The 22642-nt window shown below is 40.5% G+C and overlaps 1 protein-coding gene across 2 annotated transcripts in view; it reads left to right on the top strand.

The window, feature by feature from the left end:
* The window catches only part of CDK15 (cyclin dependent kinase 15), a 78762-nt gene extending 76592 nt beyond the window's left edge, over positions 1–2170 (top strand). The window contains exon 13 of one of the 2 annotated variants that reach the window (XM_049615171.1): positions 2051–2170. In XM_049615171.1, coding sequence (XP_049471128.1) covers positions 2051–2142 — 92 coding nt within the window. In that variant the 3' untranslated portion in view covers positions 2143–2170. Of the gene's footprint in view, positions 1–2032 lie in introns of both variants that reach the window. The other variant, XM_049615170.1, reaches the window with a different exon arrangement.
* The last annotated feature ends 20472 nt before the right edge of the window (positions 2171–22642 follow it).

Genomic DNA, 22642 nt, shown 5'->3' with positions numbered 1-22642 from the left:
CCTTCCTGGCTTTTGAGGTGCTGCTGCTTTTGAAGGACAAGGAAGCCTGAGAGAAATCTTCATGCCACTGTCCCCAAGGCAAGAGGACACCTCTCTGAGGGAAATTTCCAAAGTGGTTTGGGTTTGCATTGATTTGAGAATAACCTGTGAAGTGTACACACTGTTTATTTTAGTTGTTTGTTTATGCTATGACATGAGCTAGAAAAAAAGTAGAATACAAAGTTATGTATTATAAAGTACCTGTGAAAATCTATTCTGTGTACCACCAAACTTGATGCCTCCCCCTTATAGCCTAGCAAATGTGTAATTCCAGACCCAAGGACTCAAGGCCACAGACTACTCATGACATCGAAGGCAGATGTCTAGGCCAAGCAAAGTAGATATGGCCCTGCAAATTCATTTCTTGTTAAATTGTGCAATATTTACTTTTTCTTAAAGTTTATGTATTTATTTTGAGAGAGAGAGAGAGAGAGAGGATGAGTAGAGGAGGGACAGAGAGAGAGAGGGACAGAGGACCCAAAGTGGGGTCTGTGCTGACAGCAGAGAGCCCAATGTGGGGCTCAAACTCACAAATGGTAAGATCATGACCTGAGCAGAAGTCAGACGCTTAACTGGCTGAGCCACCCAGGTACCCCAAAGTGTGCAATATTTAGAGCAACCCAGGTTTGTACAGATTGTGAGCCTTGGAAAAGCAATGCCCAATGAAAGATGCCCTGAGTAGGTTTATAGATGTGCTTTGGTGACAATGTGGCTATTGCCTCTTGCTGTTTTTCCCAGATGGCATCTATGCTAATGGCTTGTAACAAAGGCTACTAGTTATTAAAAATATATTGTGCATCAAGAACAACCCAAGATGTTTTTCATATATCATCTCCTTTAAACTTATAGCAACTGCCAGGAAGTTTTATCATCCCCATTTTGCAGATGAGTCGCTTAAAATGTTTACTTTGGGAGGACTTGACCTATAACTTTAGTGTAATAAGCACTCAGGAACAACACACACCTAACAAACACAGGCATTTAAAAAAATGCAAACTTCCAGCATACTAAACTAACCCAATACATAAATCAGAGGGCAAAGGTAGTATGTGTGTGTGTGTGTGTGTGTGTGTGTGTATAAATTATTATATATTATAACACATTATATATATGTGTGTGTATAGAAATTATTATATAATATATAAACATAATATTATATATTATAATATATAATAATATATTGTAATATATTATTTATATATTATATAATAATATTATATTATTTATTATTATATAATATATGGTATAAGACTTGTACCATAGAGTCTATTAAATAGATTGCCTGATGTAACAAATGCACTAGGATTTAAACTTTCCAAAACACATCTAGCCCCGGCATGATGCTCATTGCCTACCATCACTGGGACTCTTAACCAGACTCCTTGGCTTGATATTACTCCCTTCACCATCTGGTTTCAACTCATTTTCCAACTTTATCTACTAGTCTGTCTTGCTATAACCATGCAAGATTACTTTGCAGTTCTGTCAAAGACTTTCCTTCCTCCCTGCCTTTGCTCATGCTGATTCCCCAGCCAGCAATATCCTCCCTAGAATTCCTTAACTGTTGAAAGTACAGACCTCCTTCACAGGCCCCAAGGGCACTTGTCTATGCTTTCCCTGTGCTCCCTGGGAGATGTAGGAGAGCAGCTGTCATAATTCTTTGTTTGCACCTCACTTTCAGCCCTTGTTTGTCAGTGTGTGTGTGTCCCCAGTTCTATTCCTGTTTTTGGATCTTCAACACCTAGCATAACACCTTACCCAAGTGCTCATTTGGTAAATATATGTTGAATTGAATCAAATAAGAGGCATTTGACAACTATTAGTAGATTCAGTAAAGCAAGCTATCCGTGAGTCAGTATAAATTATTGGTGGGTAAGCCTGCCTCATGTTTTGATGTCTCTTCAAGTGACAAATATTACAACAGACATAAAAATAGACCATGAAAGATTCCAGGAAATAATATGTTGGTGCTTTTCTCTTTTTCTCCCTACAGAGGAGTCTTTGTTTACAGTTTCAGGAGTGAGGCTAAAGCCAGAAATGTGTGACCTTTTGGTCTCCTACCGGAAAGGTCACCTCCCAACCCAGTTTAGCAAATGCTGGTGAAAGAGAGGGCGACATCACCAATATCCTTTCAGGTAAGTGGTCCCAATAGTGAGCCTCCTTATGGGTGGGAGTGAACATTCATCACTACCAGGTGGAGAGGACACTGTTCACAGATTCAGAGCCTGTTCTGTGTCTGGCTCTTTATTCCCACTCTAGGCACAGGTGGCCTAGCCCCCTCTGGGTACAGTCAGTCACAGGGAAGATGATAATGTGCATCTCCTGTCTCTCTCCCAGAGGAATAGTAAGACTCCCAAGACAAAACTGACAAGTCATTGGAAGGCCTTTAACTGACACATGTGGAATAAATTATTGCACTGTAATGTCACATTCTCTCAACCATGAAGTTTTCTTCATCAGCTGATAGAACAAAATCAGAGGTTGAAAACCATCCCCATTGGCTCAAGACTGAGGAGTGTCCTGGGATGTGGGACATTCAGTGCTAAAATTGGCATAAACCTGGGTAAACCAGGATAGTTGGTCACCCCCAAATGCCAAAGAAGACCTGGTTCAGGGCCGGGTCCTCCCCAGGAGATGGTTTTAGATGCCTATGAGAGTCTAGTCATCACTGCCCGAGGCCTTTTAGGCCACCCCTTCTGCACAGTTGGTCGCAGGGAGTTCTCCATTCAGGGTGAGTTCTAGGAACAAGGTCCTGATTGGGAGCCATCCACAATGTCTCAGACACAGCTACTCTCCTTAGTCAACCCAGGTAGCCCAGCCTTCCAAGCAATCTTGAGGAAGAAGGGTACTATGGAGAATTTTTCTGAAATTACCACACCCTAAAAGGAGTTCTGCTGGTAGGCACAGGAAGCCAGGTGGGACAACTGCAAAAGCCATCATAGTAGAGACACCCCTAGATGTGACAAGAGCACATCCCATATGGGGCCTTCCACAGTCGGGGGGGGGGGGGACAATAATCCAGATAGAGGGATCAAGGTGGGGCCCATACACAAAGCCAGCCAGTCACCTGGCCTTTTAGGTGACCCTGGCTATATCCCAAGCCACAAGCATTAGACTATGGTTTGACCACCCATTTGGAAACCACAGCTTGGTCATGCTTCCTGATAGAACCTTCAGGGCCTAGATAGTAATCACTGGTGTGCTCCCCACACCTGCCGGCTCATAAGGTAATTCACAGGGCAGGATTCAGCTCTTTGCCACTTTCTCTTGGATTTCTCTTTGGCTGTTGGTATTTAAAGGCATGTAAAGATGCTTGCCTCCTGGATTTTCTAAGATCACTGTATTTAGAAATTTGGAAAGATCAGGGTGCCTGGGTGGCTCAGTCAGTTTAGCGTTCGACTTCAGCTCAGGTCATGATCTCATGGTTCATGAGTTCAACCCCTTATCTGGTTCTGTGCTGACAGCTCAGAGGCTACAGCCTGCTTCAGATTCTGTGTCTCGCTCTCTCTGCCCATCTCTCTCTCTCAAAAATAAATAAACATTTAAAAAAATGCTTAAGAAATTTGGAAAGATCAAGGAAGTTTAGAATGATAGCTGTTCCTCATAACATTCTATAAAATACCCAAGTTTGTATTTTGACAGTATGCAATTGGAATTACAATAGGCAACACGATAATATGGTATTTCCCAAGCACAATACTTTCTAAAGCAGAGATTTTACTGTATAATTATGTCATTTTAAACCCACTAGTTATGAAAATAGGATATACTTTAGCTACATTCTCTAAAGATTTGCCCTTCATAAAATTATCAAAGACATTGATAGAAATGGTCTCAGATGGTGGTGTTCCATAAGCATTACTATTACTTCTGTTATTGTTGTTATTTTATTTTACAAGCAGCCAGAGGGTAGGGAGATAACCCTGCCTCTCTGGTCTTCAGTGACTTTCCACAAAGGATTATTACCTGTAGGTATAAAATGGTCACAATAGAAAGTCAATTAAATGCAGCATGTCGAACTTAGTGCCTTTGCCAGCAATTGAGAGAGGGAGGAAGCAGATTTAGCCTCAATTGGAGTAATCTCGTGATATCCCTAGGCTCTTAGTATTAATGTAAGGAGATAAAACCGTAGGAGACAAACCACAATAGGGAAAATCTAGAGCAATTAAACTGTTTAATAAATGGCTTGGGATCAGCAAAATCTGGGTGTGCTGGAGTTAAACCAACTAAAGGTAATCACATGGACACGTGGGGCCTGTAAATCTTTTCCACTAAATTGAATTTATGTTAAAATATTCACTTTTCAGAAGATCCAAAATGTAAATTGGGATATTAGGACTTGTAACTGGCAGCAATGCCTCAAAATTAAAACTCTTATCCTCAAAATGTCAGTTTCAGGAATGGAAAAAAAAAATGCATACTGATGTCTACAATAGAAAAATAGAGGGAAACTAAAATTTACTGGGTATATTATTGTGTCAGGCATTTTACACATTTTATTTCCAACCTTGGCATGTTTTGAACAGTGGGATATGGTATATCCAGAGATCAATTATTATTATTTTTAAAGCTTTTTTAGTTCTTATTACCAGGGGCAAGATGCTGTCTCTGTTATAATTTATTATTATCTTTTCTATCAGTGTATGGAATTCTATCAATAACTTTGCATTAATGTTTAACACATTTTCCTTACTCAATCTGACTCATGTCTTTTGATTTTGTTTATTCTTCATTCACTTCCAGGGCCACATTACTACTGTTTCCGTTTTAATTTGCTTTGCCTTACTAAGAAGCTTCAAACCTAACTCCACCATGGACCAGGGTTTTCATACCATCACCTGGGATCTGGAATATTGTAAATATGATGTCCAAGGCAACAGACATGATACTTGAAGAAAAAGCAATGAATGGTTATTGCTCTTGTCATACACCCAGAATTTAACAGTGATTAGCTCAAAAATTAGACACAGACTTAAAGAGTCTAAGAAGAGGATTTATGAATGATTTCATCTGTTTTGTTATTTGATAAAGAGATCCGTAGGCCAGAAGGACTACAGGACAGATGAAAGGCTAACAATTAAAAGAATCTGGAGACTGAGCGGGTTCTTACAGAGGCCTGTCCCTCCTGTGTTCACTTACAATTTCCCCCCAACAAAAAGACTTCTGTGGCAAGGAGAGGATTAGTCTAAAGTTTAGAAAAGTCTCAGAGAAGATGGTTTCTTGGATAAAGTTGTCAACAAAAGGACTGGCTTAAGACTCTTTGTTAAGATTTCTTAGGGGGTGTTTCTTTCTTCATTATCTGGATTATCAAAACACACTACTACCCCACTCCAGCTAGATTTTAGAAGTTTGGATTGAGCTCCCAGTTAGATTAAAATTTTTGGCTATCTCCTTCTACTCAATCTCAGTTATCAGTGATGATAGCAAAAGCAATGAGGAGCCTAAGCTCTGATTTGATGATGGAGATACTGAATAGTAGGAACAAAGAGTTCCAAAGATGTAATTCAAGCCCTGTTACACCATCGGACACACACACATGTGCTCACACACACAACCCCCAAATAAAATGAGAGATCTGTCTCAGCTAACACATGTATCATTTTCTGTAATGACTCCTTCTAAAAGAAGCCAGGGAAACTCAAATTACTTCATCTAGGGATCATCTACTCAGGAAACATAGTAGCCTAGAAATCAGAGACTTCTATGTATCCTTTAGAAGAACAAGGAAGAACTAATGAAGAAAGAATTAAAAAATAGTACCTATAGACCCAAAGTCTTCCCAAAGATGGGAAAAGGAAAAATGCATACAAATAACCCAAAGAAATCTACCTTACTAAGTATTGGATTTTCGTGAGGTGTTTGACAAAACCTCTCCAAACATACCTGAGATGAAACTGTGTGGGCTGGATTATGGGACAGATATATGTGCTCAATGAGTGGTGGTTTTTCAACCTAGAGAAAAGCTAATAGTGGTATGGTACAAGGTACAGTCTTAAGTCCCATCCTGGCCAAATATTTGTATTAATCATCTGAATAAAATCAGAGAAGGTCCACAATTTATTCATATAATCATTGAAGTAAGTAGTTATAATTAATGTATTACTTCCATTTTACCAAAGAGGAAATTAAAACTCAAAGAAGTTAAATAACCCATCCATGGAGTATACCAGAGTTAAACTACAAACTTCAGGTCTGGGTGTCTCCAGTGTGTATGATCTTTCCAGTAATCACATACCTATCGGATCTGGAGAATACACAGTTCTTGAAGAAGCACCTGGTATTTACCACTGGATCATAATTCAAAAGACTAAGCCCTTGCTAAAAGCTAATGTGTATGTACCACTATATACCTATTAGAATGGCCAAGTTCCAGAACACTGACAACACCAAATGCTAGCAGGGATGTGGAACAACAGAGGAACTCTTGCTCGTTGCTGGTAAAAAATGCAAAATAGTACTTTGGAAGACAGTTGGGCAGTTTTTTACAAGCCTACTCTCTTACCATACTCTCTTACCTATGATCCAGCCACCGTGCTCCTAGGCATTTACACAATGGAGCTGAAAACTTATGTCCACACAAAAATCTACACATAGGTGTTCATTCATAATCATCAAAACTTGGACACAACCAAGATGTCCTCCAGTGAGTGAGTGGATAAATAAACTGTGGTATATCCAGACAACAGACAATTATTCAGAACTTAAAAAAAATGAACTAGCAAGCCATGAAAAGACATGAAGGAGCCTTAAGTGAATATTACTAAGACAAAGAAACCAATTGAAAAGACTGCATACTGTATGATTACAACTATATGACATTTTGGAAAAGGCAAAACTATAAAGACAGTAAAAACATCACTGGTTGCCAGGAGTTAGGAGGGAGGGATGAATAGACAGGGTACAGAGGACTTTTAAGGCTGTAAAAATAAGTATGATGCTATAATGGTGGAGATGTGCCATTATAAATCTGTCCAAACCTATAGAATGTACAAGACCAAGAATGAATCCTAATGTAAACTTATGGGCTTTGGATGATAATGATGTGTTGGTATAGGTTCATCAATTATAACAAATGTACCATTCTGATAGGGGGAGGCTATGCATGTGGGTGGGGAGGGGGCAAGAGTTATTTGGAAAGTCTCTGTAACTTCTGCTGAACATTGCTATGAATGCTAATATTGCTCTAAAAAGTTACGCCTATTAAAATCAAGCAGATTGCCTGAGTGGTTCAGTCAGTTAAGCATCTGACTCTTGGTATCAACTCAACTTCTGATCTCATGGTCATGGGATCAAGCCCCACATCAGGCTCTGCGCTGACAGCATGAAGCCTCCTTGGGATTCTCTCTCTCTCTCCCTCCCACCCCCCTCTATGCCCCTCCCCCACTCTGTCTCTATGCCTCTCCCCCCACTCATGCACACAGGCATGCACTCTGTCTCAAAATAAATAAATAAACATTTAAAAACAAACTAACAAAAACCCCTAAAGAGCTATTGGGCAACAAAGCAATATAACATTTATTCCTATAAAATTTTATCTGATTTCATTTCTTGCACTTTAGACTTAAAATGTCAGCAAGTTAAGTAAAACCGTGACTTAGTGGAAGTTGGCATTTTTAAGTACAATGAGTCTGGCTGTCCAGGAAAGATAATGCCAATACTTTTAGGTGATATAAATGAAAGAATAATAAGATGGTGTACCAGAGAAGGGAAATAGTTTTCTCTCCACTGATCAGGTCACATCTAAATTATCGTTTATCTGTATCCATCACACTTTAAAAGAAACATCATATTGAAGTAAATATTTATTGTGTATCTATTAGCTTACAAATCTAATTCTGTTCAGTCCTCTTCACAAGACTAAGAGGTAAGTGTAGTTATTTTACAGAGAAGAACACAGAACCAAATTTAAGTAGATTTGATGCTCGGACTCTCTGTCCCCAAAGTCTGTACTTTCCCTACCCCAAAATGCAACTCTGTACAGCAAGCTCCAAGGATGGCTACTAGGGGACTAGAGGGTGTGGAGGCCAAGGCACAAAGAGGAATAGTCCAAAAAGAGAAAACCCAGGGGGCAGAGAAACTCCCTCCAGAGGATTGAGAGTTCTCATAAAGAGGCTAGCCTTCTACTGGGTGGCTGTGGAGCCAAGACAAATACATTGAAAACTCAGAGATCCTAATTTTGATACAGCAGGAAGAGTCCTTGAACAATTTCACTTGCCTACTACCAATGGAATGAGTTCCCACAACAGTAAGGGGCTTCCTCTGCACCCCAGAAGACATAGAAAGCTATAGGACAGATCCCCATATTGTGGTGTAGAATAACTGACCTCTAAGGTCCCATCCAATCCCAAGATTATTAAGGACTTTTGAACAGCTGTGGACATACTATACGTCGAATTATAGTGAGATCTTATTGTTGCAAGAACAGGTAGACTTTTGATTTTTTTAAAGATTTTTTTAAAGAAGTAATTGATAAAATTATGCCCTTTAATTACAATGGAAAATAAATCATGCTTGTGCTTTATTCTTTTTCTCCTTTAATTAGTGGATCTGAGGCACCTGGGTGGCTCAGTTGGTTGAGCACCCAACTCTTGATTTCAGCTCAGGTCATGATTTTACAGTTTGTGGGATCAAGCCCCACATCAGGCTTACATTTCACTGACAGTGCAGACCCTTCTTGGAATCTCTCCCTCTCTCTCTGCCCCTCTCTTGCTCTCTCTCTCTCTCAAAATAAATAAACTTAAAAAATTGGTGGATCTGCCTATTCAAAAGCTTAATAAAAATTATATATAAAACACAAAAACATCATTATAGTCTTCCTCCCTTATTTTGTAAAAGGAGCATTCCTGGTGCTTATACATATTTTTTCCCATGTTTTTGTTGATTCTTTTGTATAGACATACACTTGACCTTTGAAACATAATTTATAATGCAATTTGATATATCATTTTAATGATGCTTACTTTCTCAGTCACTAATACTACTCACCTAATATTTCTGTCTCCCAGGCTCCATAATTGGATGGCATTCCCTGGTCCTCTGGTAAGTAGATAAGTCTGTATGATTAGTGCTGGCCAGTGAATTGTGAGTGGAAGTAATATATGTCACTTCTGAGCCAAGCATTTACTGAGCCAAGAGATTGCCAGTGCAATACTCTCTAGATCTCTTTTTATTTTTTCCTTCTGTTACAGTGACTAGCAGCATTCAGGGTGGTCCTAAAATGAGGAGATGTAGAACAGAGTCCCCAGATGACATGTGATGAATATATAATGAGAAAGACAAATAAAGCTTTGTTTCAAGCCACTAATATTTGGGCATTATTTGTTATTGTGGTATTACCTAACCTATCCTGGCTAGTACTGAGTCACTGTCCAACATGGTAGTTACTAGCTATATGTGACTATTTATGTATAAATTTAAATTTAATTAAGTCAATTCAGTCCCTCAGTGACACTAATCACATTTCAAGAGGTCAAGAGCCACATGTGGCTAGTGACTACCACAATGCACACTGAAGGTATAGAACATATCCATCCCTACAGAAAGCTGGTGACATAACAGTGGTAGGAGTTTTAATAACATCTTACTTTCCTTGATACTTTAAGTGTGCATCTAATACCACCTTGGAGTTATTCTCAAAAAGTGTCACTTTTCTAAAACAAAATCTCTGGCAGTGTACAATGGAGATTACCTTCTGGAGGAAAATAAATCACTTTGGACAGTTACATTTCTTAGAACTAGAGGGCTCAGAGGTCTTTTCCTGTAGGATATATAGCAGAAGATTGACACATTTTAGTTACTCTTGACAACTTTCACAAATGAAAGTCTCACATATCCCCACTCCTATTTTAGTCCATCTTCTCTGCCTATTCACATTTTCTACTTCTAACTCCTCTGCATCCTTAAGTAGGTTAATAGGCACCTGTTATAAGATCTGAGGTGCTCAGTAATGATTCATCCAGGTTTATTTAGCATCCTTGGAAACAATTGTTCCTACTGTAAAAACTACCATTGGATATTATAAGAAAGTCTTGTAGGAGACCCAAACTGAACCAAGATATAAAATAATTCCTCCCATTTATTTATTAATTCATTCAACAACCATCTAAACACTAGAAATACAAAAAGTAAATTTCTCCCAAGGATTTTATAGTCTAATGGAGAATTAGATAGAAATAAATACAAGATCCAATGACAACATAACCATCTGTCCTATCAAAGAGGAGATGACAGTTAATCTTTGTCTTAAAATGAGAGTTTGCCAGGCAGGCAGTCAAGGGGGTGAAAACAAGATAGCCACTTCTATAACACTCCATGTTAGTTATACTTTAAGTAAGTAAGTAAATAAATAAATAAATAAGCCTGAATGAGGGAAATACAGAAGGGATAAGGTATTTTTAGCTGTAAGGAATTGAAAATCCCAAATAAATAGTTTAATTCATGAGGATATTATTTCACATAAGTCTGGACATAGGTGGTTCCAAGATTGATTAATTTGATGGGTCAATGACATCAACAACCCAGGTTCTTTCCATTTTTCTTCACTATATTTTCAATGTCCTTCATTGCCTTATTCTCAAGCTGTTCTAATCATTGTCACTAGAGGCTACCACAGTTTCAGGCATCACATGAGGGTACAACAATGTCCAGTTGAAGAATAGGGCATCTTTTACTGTGTGCTTCTTTTTCAAAGAAAGCACCATTCTCTTCATATCTTAGTGATCAGACTGTCACATCTCCACTCCTAAATTGCTAGCAAGAGTAATAAGATAACTGCTTTAGAATGATCATTAACTACTCCTTATATGAAGCTAGGATCACCTTTCCTGGGGAGGGGGGGAAAACTTCTGAATAGTCACAGCTTTCTTATAACTGAGGAATAAATGGGAACCACTGTTGAATAGACAAGCAACAGTTGATCGTGGAGTCTAAGGGTGCAAGGAGCAGTGTGGCTGGTGGTGAAGAATGGCTATAAGCTTTCCAGTCTGGGGTCTGGATAACTTGTTACATAATTTATAATCAGGTAATTAGTTTGGGAGAGAAGGTCATGAGCTCATTTCTGGACATACTGAGTTTGAGGCATGCATCAGTTATAACTGCTGACCTGGGACCAGGAAGTGAGGACTGGCTATGTGTGGGCATCACCTACATAATAATGTCCTTGAAGTCTCAAAGACATGATTGCCAAAAAGAACATATATAAATAGAAGAAGCACAAGGCTGAAAGACGAATCAGCAAAAGAGACAAAGCACCAGTGGCTAGATTTTGATGGGTTGGAGGGGGCGGAGCAAAAAACAAGAATCATTCTGGGTGACAAAAGATAAGAAGAATGTTCTAAGAATGAATGACCTACAGAGAAAAATGTCAGGGGGCTGCACACTAAGGCTGGCCATGGATTTTGGTGGGTACTGGTCATCAGTGACCTATAAGGGAGTAGTTTCTATAGAATGGTGGTCATAGAAAAATATAGTGGGTTAAAGAGGGAGTAGTAAGAAAGTAGAAGCAAGGACTATCTTTCAGAAACTTCCGTGAAATGATGGAAAAGATAGAGTACTAGCTAAAGTGTGGAAGGGCTGAAGGAAGAAAAATGAAAGAAGTTGGAAGCATCCATGCATTATCTAAACACACAAGGCATGCTCCCTCCTGAGACTCAGACTTCTCCCCAATATCCACACAGCCAGCTCCCTTGCCTACTTCAAGCCTCTGTGCCAACGCTGCCCATCTCTTTCAAACATGGGGATAATGATAGTTTCTATCTCAGAGCTGCCTGTGAGGATTGAGTTAATACATTTAAAGTATTTTAAATAGCGCCCGGCAGATAGCCAGCTAGTAGCAGCACTGGTGGTGGTGGTGATGGTCCTGGTGGTGGCGGTGGTGATGGTGGTAGTTGTAGTCACATGGTGGTAGGAGTCACGGTAAGATGGAAGAGAAAGGGACCAAGGAAATTAAAGGTGCCAAAGCCATGGTATTGCAGCTAACAAGGTAAGGCAGGAGTCCAGGAGGACAATAAGAAATCGAGCTGAAGAATAAAAGACTTACATTAGGGTTTAAAAATGAAGTTGAGGAAGGAAAGGGGACCACACCTCGTTCTGGCTGTCTGTGACTGTGGCTCCCTATGGTGAGCCCGGCTAAGTTAAAGTTGCGCGCACTTTTACAATGAAGTACACTTGGGTTTTATTAGTGTCTTGCTCTAATAAACACTCAAAAATGAAGATGGGTGTGTTAGGGGCACCTCGCTGGCTCTGTCAGTAGAGCACACAACTCTTGACCTCTAGGTTGTGGGTCAAGCCCCATGTTGGGTGTAAAGATTACTTAAAAATAAAATCTTTAAAAAGGGCGGGGGTGGGGGGGAGATAGCTGTTTTAAAATATAAATATTTTTCTTTCCAGGGGCGCCTGGGTGGCTCAGTCGGTTAAGCGCCCGACTTCGGCTCAGGTCACGATCTCACAGCTTGTGGGTTTGAGCCCCGCGTCAGGCCCTGTGCTGACAGCTCGGAGCCGGGAGACTGCTTCGGATTCTGTGTCTCCCTCTCTCTCTGCCCCTCCCCCCACTCTCATACTCTCTCTCTTTCTCTCTCTCAAAAATGAATAAACGTTAAAAAAATTTTTTTTGAATATTTTTCTTTCCAGACAAATTTCAATTCCTGCAGATTTGTATGAAATATAATAGTAGCACTGATTTGTGTTTGGTGCTCTAAGATTTTTTTTTTTTTGCCTTTTTTTAGTTTTGTAGGTATTCTGTAATTTATTATGTGTAAACAATATTTGAGGAAAGATCTAGGAGATTCAAGGTAGGAAATGCAAAAGGTCAGGCTAATAGTACTAACAGAGCCCACTAATATGGCCACAAAGGGCCACACATCTCTAGAAAAGACAATTCCCCAAAAGGGTAGCTGGGGAAGGCAGATAAAAGACGAAAGTTGGGTCATGTGACAGGTGTCACTTGAGTAACGGTACTGGGGCCAGAGATAAAAGCCCACTCCTTCTGGTCACATGACACAGCTTCATTACGCTCCCAGCGGGGGGTTAGAGAGTCTGGATGCCATTTTTACTTATTTATTTATTTGTGTGTTTTTTCCCTTATTCTGTGATAATGAGAAAATGTTTAAACTCCCATCTCTGTGTTTAAACATTTCTCCCTGCTGACAGCAGCGGGATACCCCTTGATCAACTGTCAGATTGGAAAGTGCAATTTTTCTGGAAAGTAAACAGCATGTTAGCTGGTTGGAAATAATTTTCTGTTTATTGGTAGCTGTTAGTCCGGGAGTGATGGAGCCCTGTGACAGCACTTGTCAAATGAAGAATACAAAACAAGTTTGGAAATACCTTTAAGACATAGTTTTGACAATAGGGCCTTACTATTTTTTGATAGAAATGTATTCTAAAAAAGTTAAGTTAAAATGGGCAAAAAAAACTTTCCCAGTGTCACCAGCTCCTGGAGATCCTTCCGGCAAAACTGACACAGAATCTAAGGAAAACTCATGGAATGCTGGAGTTGGAAAGGTCCTTAACAGGACTAAATCCAACCCCCTTTGTTACCACTGGGGAAACTGAGACCCAGCCAAATGCCTTGGACTCATCTCACAAATAAGAAGAAAACATAATAACTACCAACATAATAAAGAATAAGGGCTATATTTGCTTTTCAAATTCATGTGTGAAAATAAATGGAAAAGACTGGTGGAAGCTTTTTAAACATTTGGACCTACATTTACTTAACATCCAAGTTTAAGAGCTTATGTATAATGTGGATTGTTTTTGTGGAGTGGCTAAAAGGACATCCTCATAGTCCTTCACAGATTAAACACATTGTCATTAGGGAAAAAAATGGCTCCAAGAGAAGTAATATATATTCTCAAGCTATATATTGTAATCAGTCAATATCTATCTTGAATTAGGCTAAATTTGAGGTCCCAATTTGTCCCAGAATTTGCCTCCCTTCTTCCTGATAGAAAAGTATTGCCAGTTGTCAATTAGGAGTCTTCACCTAGATGTTTCCAACAAATATGTCAAGCCTTATATGTCCAAATGTCTTCTCCCCCATATCACAAACAGAGTGTTCTGTTTCTCCCATCCCATTTCAGTTAACAGCAACACCGTCCACCCAATTGTCTGCCCCTTCTACCTACTTCCAAAATACCTTCCAATCTGTTTTCTCCTCTCCATCTCCACTGCCAGGCCACAGACCTGTGGTTCTCAAAGTAAGGTCCCTTCATCAGCAGGAGCAGCATCACCTGGAAAATTGTTAGAAATGCACATTTTCAGGCCCCACCCTGGATCTTCATAATTGGAAGGTGGGGGCTAGGGCCCCGTAAGTCTGCATGTTAACAAGCCTCACAGGTGATTCTGATACACTGAAGTTTGAGAACCACAGCCCTGGTGGTATTCTCCAGGTCCTGCCCAGTAGTCCTCTAACTGGCCTCCCATCCACCAGTTCTTTTGTCTCCATACCAATGATTCTCAACTTTAGCTGAATTGGATTCACATTGGAGAGGTTTGTTTTTTTAAAGACCAATTTCTGGGTCCCACTGCCGGGAATTCTTAATCTGGTGTGCAGCCTTAGGCATCAGGATTGTTTATAGCTCCCCATGTGATTTTGATGTGCAGCCAGGGCACAGCTCCACGTTGAAGCCAGGGCTCTCTTGTTATGATGTCACTATCTCCCTGGAAAAACTTCCATCAGTCATAGGATAATTCTGAATGGGATGTTTCAACATGGCCCCAATGGACTGCTCTAGCTGGTTCCATCATCCTCTAGTGTCTATACTCAGCCACACGGAATTTTTCATCATTCCCAAAGGCAATATTCTGTTTATAGCCCTAGACTTTTGCAAGTTCTGTTCCCTCTGCTTGGAACTTTCTTCTACCTTCTGCCTAGTGGATTGCTATTCATCTTCAAGACTTAACTCAAAAGTCACCTTCCCTGATTTCTCCACCCCACAGTTAGTTGCTCTCCCCTCTGGGATCCCAGAGCACTTCTTTGCTATTACAAATCCTATGTCCCCATAGGATTGTAATTATTAGTTGATACTTCTTCCTCCTTTACTAAAACTGACTGCATAAGGAACAGGTCAAAAGAATGCTTAGTTTTTTAATTTTATCCCCAGTGTCTAGCATAGACATTGAGAAGATGTTCAGTAAATGTTGGTTAAGTGCATGAATTGAAAACATAATCAACAATACTTGCTATATCTTTCATTGAGATCAAATCATAGTGCCATTCTGCTTTTCATTCCAGAAACAGTAAAGCTCATATGGCTTCATTTATATATACAACAGGGAGTCAACTAGACGTACACTCTGTCATTTGCTGGCCTTCATTTTCTAATCTTTAAAATAGCATCAGGGCATCTGGTTAGCTCAGTTAGTTAAGCATCCAACTCTTGATTTCAGCTCAGGTCACAATCTCACAGTTCATGAGTTCAAGCCCCGCCTTGGGCTCCGCAATGAACTGAGCAGGGGGCCTGCTTCAGATTCTCGCTCTCTGCCCCTCCCCCACTTTCACACATGCACACAAGCACTCTCTCTCAAAATAAATAAACATTTAAAATAGCGTCAATAATACCTGCTTGGTAGAATGAGTATGAGGATTCATTATGTAACACTCAGCAGCATGCTTGACACAGAATAGGCACTAAATAAGTTACAATTTTTATTATCGTAGTAAGTAAAACTAACTGAAAACAAAGTTCAACTAAGAAGCACGTCTGTTTATTCATCTGTCTCCACCTTCAGCGTGTGAGCTCCTGACAGGCAGGAACTGTCTTATTTATCTATGCGTCCTCTGGGGCTGGGAACACAGTAGGCATTCATTAATTAATTCAGTCACTCACTCAAGAGCATTTATTAAGCTAATGAATGAAATAAATAGTATCTGGGTTAGAAGGAAAGGGTTGCTGTATGGAGGGCATAAGCTCACACATTTGCCCATCTTACAAAACAGAATCCACTATCTTAGTAGTTGGAAGATAGTTAGAGATTGTCTTTAAAACTCCTTATTTACAGGTGAGGAAATGGAGATACCCACCCAGGAAAGCTATTTTAATTTCAATACTAAATACAGAATTTCTGGGTTATGAATCAATGCTGATCAAGTAGGAATTCAAGTCCATGTTTGTAAAAGTTGGCCCTAACGGTGGCTTGCTGAGTGAACAATAACTAGGACAGCACCTGAATTTTCACATGATGAAAAACTGGAAGGTTGAGAAGGAAAAATATCGCTGATGGCAACTTTGAGTATTGTCAATTCCAGACTATATATAAAACAAAGCAAAACAAAACGAAATGAAATAAAAGCACGTCTTACCCAATAGGTATGGGTTACCCCGTCCTTTCAAAAGGCAGGCAGAAAACACAATTTGGGTCACTTAACAAGTGTTTATTTAAGCAACAGCAAAACAGATAAAAGTTTTGAGCAGATATAATTGCAGAAATAAGCCTCTTTTAAAAAAATCACCTCAATAGATGGGTCTCCAAAATCTGAGTCATTCCCAGGAGGTCTGAAAGCTACTTTTAGCTTTCAGGGCAGTGTAGTGTGGAGTTTCCCAGGTGAGCCAGAGTGACTGAACTTGGAAGTCAAGAAGGCTGCTCTGGTGGTTAAGATTGTGACAGCCAGGAGTGTTGATCACAGATGTGCGGCAGAAAAATACAGGGGGCTCTTTGTGACAAACATCCCACGCCATCCGGCCTCGGTGCCCTGATCTACAGGAAGCACCTCCATGTAACACCCTTCCTAGGAGGCATCCACACCCTCCCCTCACCCTTGCGTGCAAGCCCAAAAATAAAATTTAGGCCTTGCATTAGTTTGCTATTGCCACCACAAAATACCACAGACTGGGTGGTTTTATTTATTTTCTCACAGTTCTAGAGGCAGGTAGTCCAAGATCAAGCTGTGTGCAGGGTTAATGTCTTCTGAGATCTCTCCTTGGCTTGCAGACACCTTTTTCCTGTGTCCTCACATGATACCCCTTGGTATATGTTATCTGTGCCCTAATGTCCTCTTCTTAAAAGGACACTAGCACCCACCCTCATTTAGCTTAATCACCTATTTAAAAGCCTTATCTCCAAATACAGTCACATTCTGAAGTATTGGGGATTAGGACTTCAATATATGAATTTTGTAGGCGACACAATTCAGCCCATAACAGTCCTCTTAGCTGCAAGACCGGTTGCTGACTTCTCTCACACAGAAAAATGAATGAATGAATGCACGAACAAATGAATGAATGCACGAACGAATGAATGAATGATGATGAATGAATGCTCTAGACCAGCCAGACACGAAGCTGCAAACAATGCTATGTTTTTCTCTGGCTACTCTGGGTTTTTTTTGTCGCTATGTAAAAAGGCACTAATGGGGGGGGGGGGGGGGGGGGAGGGGTGGGGGTTAGCAGGCAGACCCCAGCCCCAGATAACAGGCTGCTCTCCAGGAACACGTGTTAGAAAAAGTGCTTGATCAGAGTGTCAACTTGTGGGCCACGTAGGAACACTAAGTGGTTCTGTCTGTCACCTCCTCCACCCCCACTGGAATTTGGCTGTAATCTGATGGAAACACTTTGCCTACTTTCAGGAGAATTTTCCACTATCAGTAAGGCTGTTTTTCATACTTAGGCTATCACCAAAGGCTTTCAGAACAGCGGTACTGCTCTCCCCCTGGGAGGCGTGTGTATCTGAAGGGTAGCAGGATGTGGAACCAAAAGCCACTCTGTGCAGAATGTTCTATTAATTGAGCTTCTCATTCACATTTAATTACAGACTGTTTCCCTACCAGTGACTCTGGGCTAGACACTACTCCTGCAGCATCTCTTCATTAGTCCTGTGTTACAGCGGACAAAACTTGTGGGGGGCAACATGACAGATAAGCAAGAAGCAGGCAAGCTGTTTTCAAACTCAAACCCAGCCCATGTGGTTCCAAAGTCCGTTCCTGAACCTCTACGCATGCTGTCCTCATGTCCCTGTGAAGCAGCCCAAGTGACCTTCAGCAGCAGCTACGTGAGACATGGTTACAGGTGCCAGTATAAGAGTCAGAGTGCCTGACCTCGCAGCTTCATTGCTAAATATTTTTGGGCAAGTTATTTAACCTCATTAGGCTTCAATTTCCTCATCTGTAAAAATAGGTCCAATAATAGTACTTGCCTATAAGGGGGTTATAGTGAGACTTGAAAGGGTCTGACCCACTAAGGGTATTCAATAAATGAGAGTTACTAGTATTATTACCTCACCACAAATACAATCAATATTACAAGTTTGTTCCCACTTAGGGGTGAATAAGCATGTGTGTTATTTCATGTTTTCATGTTTCCATGAAAAAAAATAAGAGCCACTATTTAGTGAGCACTACTATGTGTCATGCAGTAGACTAGGTGCTTTATATACATGATCTGATGCTTCATATATATGACCTTATTTATTCCCTGTGGCCATCCTCCTATTCAGATTAAGAAAATGAAGCTCAGAGAGGTTGAGTGACTTGCTTGAGGTCACACAGCTAAAAAATGATGGAGCTAAACTTTGGTTCCAGGACTGACTCCAGAGCCCACGATTCTAGCCACTAAGATACACACTGTCTCTCTGAAGTAATAAACTTAAAAAAAAAAAAAAAATCCCAAGAGTTGCTACCCTCAACTGCGTATAATCTTTTAAAGAAATTGCTTTGAAAGGTGCCAATTTATCCCATCAATGCTGCCATTGTTCCTACTCTTTGGCCCTCAGAACCATCCACAACCCTCACGAGAAAACTAGTCTTATTCAATTATATCAGCCTCATCTTTTAATCTAACATGGTATTACTTAACTCGATTATTCACCTTATTCCCCAGACTTTGATCTAAGTGAATTTTGGCTGTTGTTAAAAATCAAATCCACCTTTAAAGCATAAAGATTTGCCCCCATCAAGATACTCCAAAGAATGTACTTAAGTGCCTAAAAAAGAAAGGAACCAGAGTGTTTTTAACAGTATCTTTGGAATAAGTGATTCGTCTTCCAAGAAGACTGCTTTGAAGGGGAGACTCATGTGGGATGCATAAGCTCTGGTATGTTTATTTAAAACATACCTTAAATTTCCTCAGATACATTCACAAGTAACTTGCCTGGAAGCCCCAGACACTCAACTGTTAAGGCAGGGGAAATTGATCAGGTATCTGAGTCCTTTTCAACTGTATCTTTCTTGGACTTCTAAACTTTTATTCAGCAGATTATAAACATGAGCAAAAGAGTTCATTGAGGAAAGGAATCCCCACCTAAACAGACACCCTCACACATACACCTTGGACCAGTTCTCTGTTCTGCAACACTGAGCCATAAGCCAGAAATGGCAGTTAGTAGCTAGAGAGAGTTTTGGGCTCTGAAGGGACAAGTGAAGGGACAGTATTGGTGCAGCCTTTGTTGTTGTTGTTGTCATCATCGATAGGAAGTCAGCGATTCTCTCATTCATGGAGCTACCCTGAACTTAAATGCCTGCCAGTTGCTAGAAACCACGAGTTGCACCTGATTTGGGTGCTGGATAACTTTTGAAAAATTTCTCCATTTGATTTTTACATGGCCTCCCATTTGATAGTTAATTCAATGTCAGATGCATGGGACTGTCCTTTGACACCCTTTCTCAGGAACCAACATTTGGTGAGTCAGGGTGGCTACCCCAGCCCAGACATTCTAACTGGGTTTAGGCTCTACATCAGACCCTACTTAAATCCCTTCTTCAAATCAACTCCAAGCACAGACCTTCTACTTTCTGCAGTAGTCTAACGTTGGTTTCTTTAAGCTCTTGTCATCTTACTTTTGCCTACACTGCTGCCCCATTTCTCACAAAGCTTCCCTGGTAACCATACTGTGTTTCCCAGATGTTCGCAACCCTGAAATATCCCAGATGACAAAATGTATACACATTGTACTTGTCCAAGTGAGTCCATCTTCACTCACTTTGGTCTAATTCCCCTTTGTCTTGTCAATTAAATAGTAAAACTTTGATTAGCATAATAGGGAAAATAATGCCTCCCCCAAGATGTCCAGATTCTAACCCAAGAATATGTGAATATGTTACATTATATGGCAAAGGGGAATTAAAATCATAGATGGAACCAAGCCTGCTATTTGGCTGACCTTAAAACAGGGAGATTATCCTGGATTATCCAGGTAGACCTAATGTTATCACAATGTCTTCAAAAGTATGTGATGGAGGAGGAGCTTAGAGCAATGTGATGCAGAACTGGAGGCAGAAGAGGAGGTCAGAGCAATGTGATAATAGAATTGGACACACTATTGCCGGCTTTGAAGATGGAGGAAGAGGACCATGAGCCAAGGAGAATGAGCAGCCTCTATGAAGCCGGAAAAATCAAGGAAACAGATTCTTCCCTAAAGCCTCACAAATGGAATGCAGTCCTGCTGAAACCTTGTTTTTAGCCCAGTGAGATGCATTTTAGACTTATGAACTACAGAATTTAAGATAATAAATTTGTGTTGTCTTAAGCCACTAAATTTATGATTCTGTGATTTGCTACAGCAGCAATAGAAGATATAGTTACCTAGGACCTAAATAACAAGAAAATACAATTCACTGACATTTTTTCTGCTTATCACTTTCAAGAGAAGTATCCAAATCTCAAGAAAAGTTGAAATTAACAACTTACTAAAGGGCGCCAGGCTGGCTCATTCAGTTAAGTGTCCGACTTCGGCTCAGGTCATGATCTCCTGGTCTATGAATTAGAGCCCCTGGTTGGGCTCTGTGCTGACAGCTCAGAGCCTGGATCCTGTTTCAGATTCTGAGTCTCCCTCCTCTCTCTGCCCCTCCCCCTCTTATGCTCTCTCTTGTTCTCAAAAATAAATTTAAAAATATATATTAAAAAAAAAATTTTAATTAACAACTTACTTTTAAGCAAGATCTTAAATTGGGTTCTTTGGAAACAGACTCTGAGATGGAAAGTTGGGGGCCACTGGTTTCTTAGGGAGAGCTCTCAGGGGGTGCACCTTTAAAGAGTGAGGACCCAACAGAGGGAGACGCTGGCCTGCAAAGCAACTGGATCTGAGGCCTTAGCAGACCCCACGGGCAACTCTGCAGCTGCTACAGCTCTTTAGAATTGTCCGAAATTGAGGCCATGGGGCTGAATTTATGTATCCACATTATCCAATCTAGGAGGGATAATGATCTTGGGCCAGGGCGTTCCTGGTTGCTGAAGGCAATCTCCAGCTAGAACACAACTGTGAGTCATCAGCTGCTGATATTCCCAACTGCTGGGGGACTGGTAGATCAGTCTTGAGGAAGGGATCTGTGTAGGCACTATAGTATTCCCTGCAAGCAAGCTGTATTTCCAGGATATGCGAGCTCTGAGATCTGTCTATATTCCATCCTGTGATACAATGGTTAAGAAGAAGAGTTATTACTCGTTTGGTCCTTCTTATGCAGTGCTTAAGGACTTTGCTCTCATCCTCTCCAATCCTAGCAAAGTAACTACTACTAGCTGCATTTTACAGATGAGAACACTAAGGCTCAAGAGCTCAGATGAGTGAAGTACTTGGTCCCAGGCCACCCAGCTCATTAAGGGGCAAAGCCGGGTTTTCACATCAAAGCCAACCCACTTCATCTCCAGCCCACCAGAAAGCACATGCAGCAAGTTCTTAGGAAGCAAATTAACGTTTACAAACATTAATCTAACACCGCAGGATTCCTGGCCCTCAAAGGAAGATAAGATTATGTTTGTTAAACTCTGCTTCCTAAATAGGAAAGGGGGCCTGATACCAAACGATAAGATATTAAACAAGGGTCGAAATGAAAAAGAACTTCTGGTGGCCCAGAGGGTTGAGCAGATCAAGGTTTGTACTACACACTGTAAATCAAAGTTAATTACATTTTTGCTCCACATTGTACACGGTGAATTGGGTCGTAATTTTTACATATGCCTTAGTGTTCTTTTTCCGAATGGAAGCTCCTAGGGGAAAAGCATCAAGTTGGTCTACCTTACCTTGTATGGCCCCTGGCACCGCATCAACACAGGACAGCACATAATAAATACCATTTGATGATTTTCTTCCCTTGCAGTCATGACCCAGACCCTGTCTAACGGCCTATAATGCAATATCATTCACTGTAGCACTCTCCCTGCGGGTTGGATCTAGAAAATATGGTGCTCTGAAAAACGCTGTAAAAGCTCTCTTCTTTAATAAGAATCCTGGTGTCCTGTGATAGATGCTATAAAATCGCGGACTGGCTGGGGTGTTCATAGCCGCGTGGGCCCGTTAACAATGTCTGGTTCTGTGGTAACATACTTCATATCCTGGAAAGGAGGAGGTAGTCACCAGAGTGCAAAAGCGAAAGCATTTATTATAAATAACACTAGGTGACCCTGGAGTAAACACAGCTGTGCCCTCATGGTGTCTTGTCAGTGGTACTCCCTCAGTAGATTAAAGAAATCCATGTTTTATGGGGCCATTACTTATTCTGTATATACACCACAGAAGGCTGCTTTTCCATCAGACCTTACTTACTGCATATAAGGTTTCAGGCCCTGGAATTGCACGAAGTGGAGATGCTTCACTAGAACACTTAGACTAGAATGTTCTGATATTTTCAAAGGGGAATGAGGATCAGTTCTTATTTATTACTAAATGATTTACA

The sequence above is a fragment of the Panthera uncia genome, assembly GCF_023721935.1.
Source record: "Panthera uncia isolate 11264 chromosome C1 unlocalized genomic scaffold, Puncia_PCG_1.0 HiC_scaffold_3, whole genome shotgun sequence".
Taxonomy (NCBI): Eukaryota; Metazoa; Chordata; class Mammalia; order Carnivora; family Felidae; genus Panthera; species Panthera uncia.
This window is presented reverse-complemented; position numbering and strand designations above follow the sequence as displayed.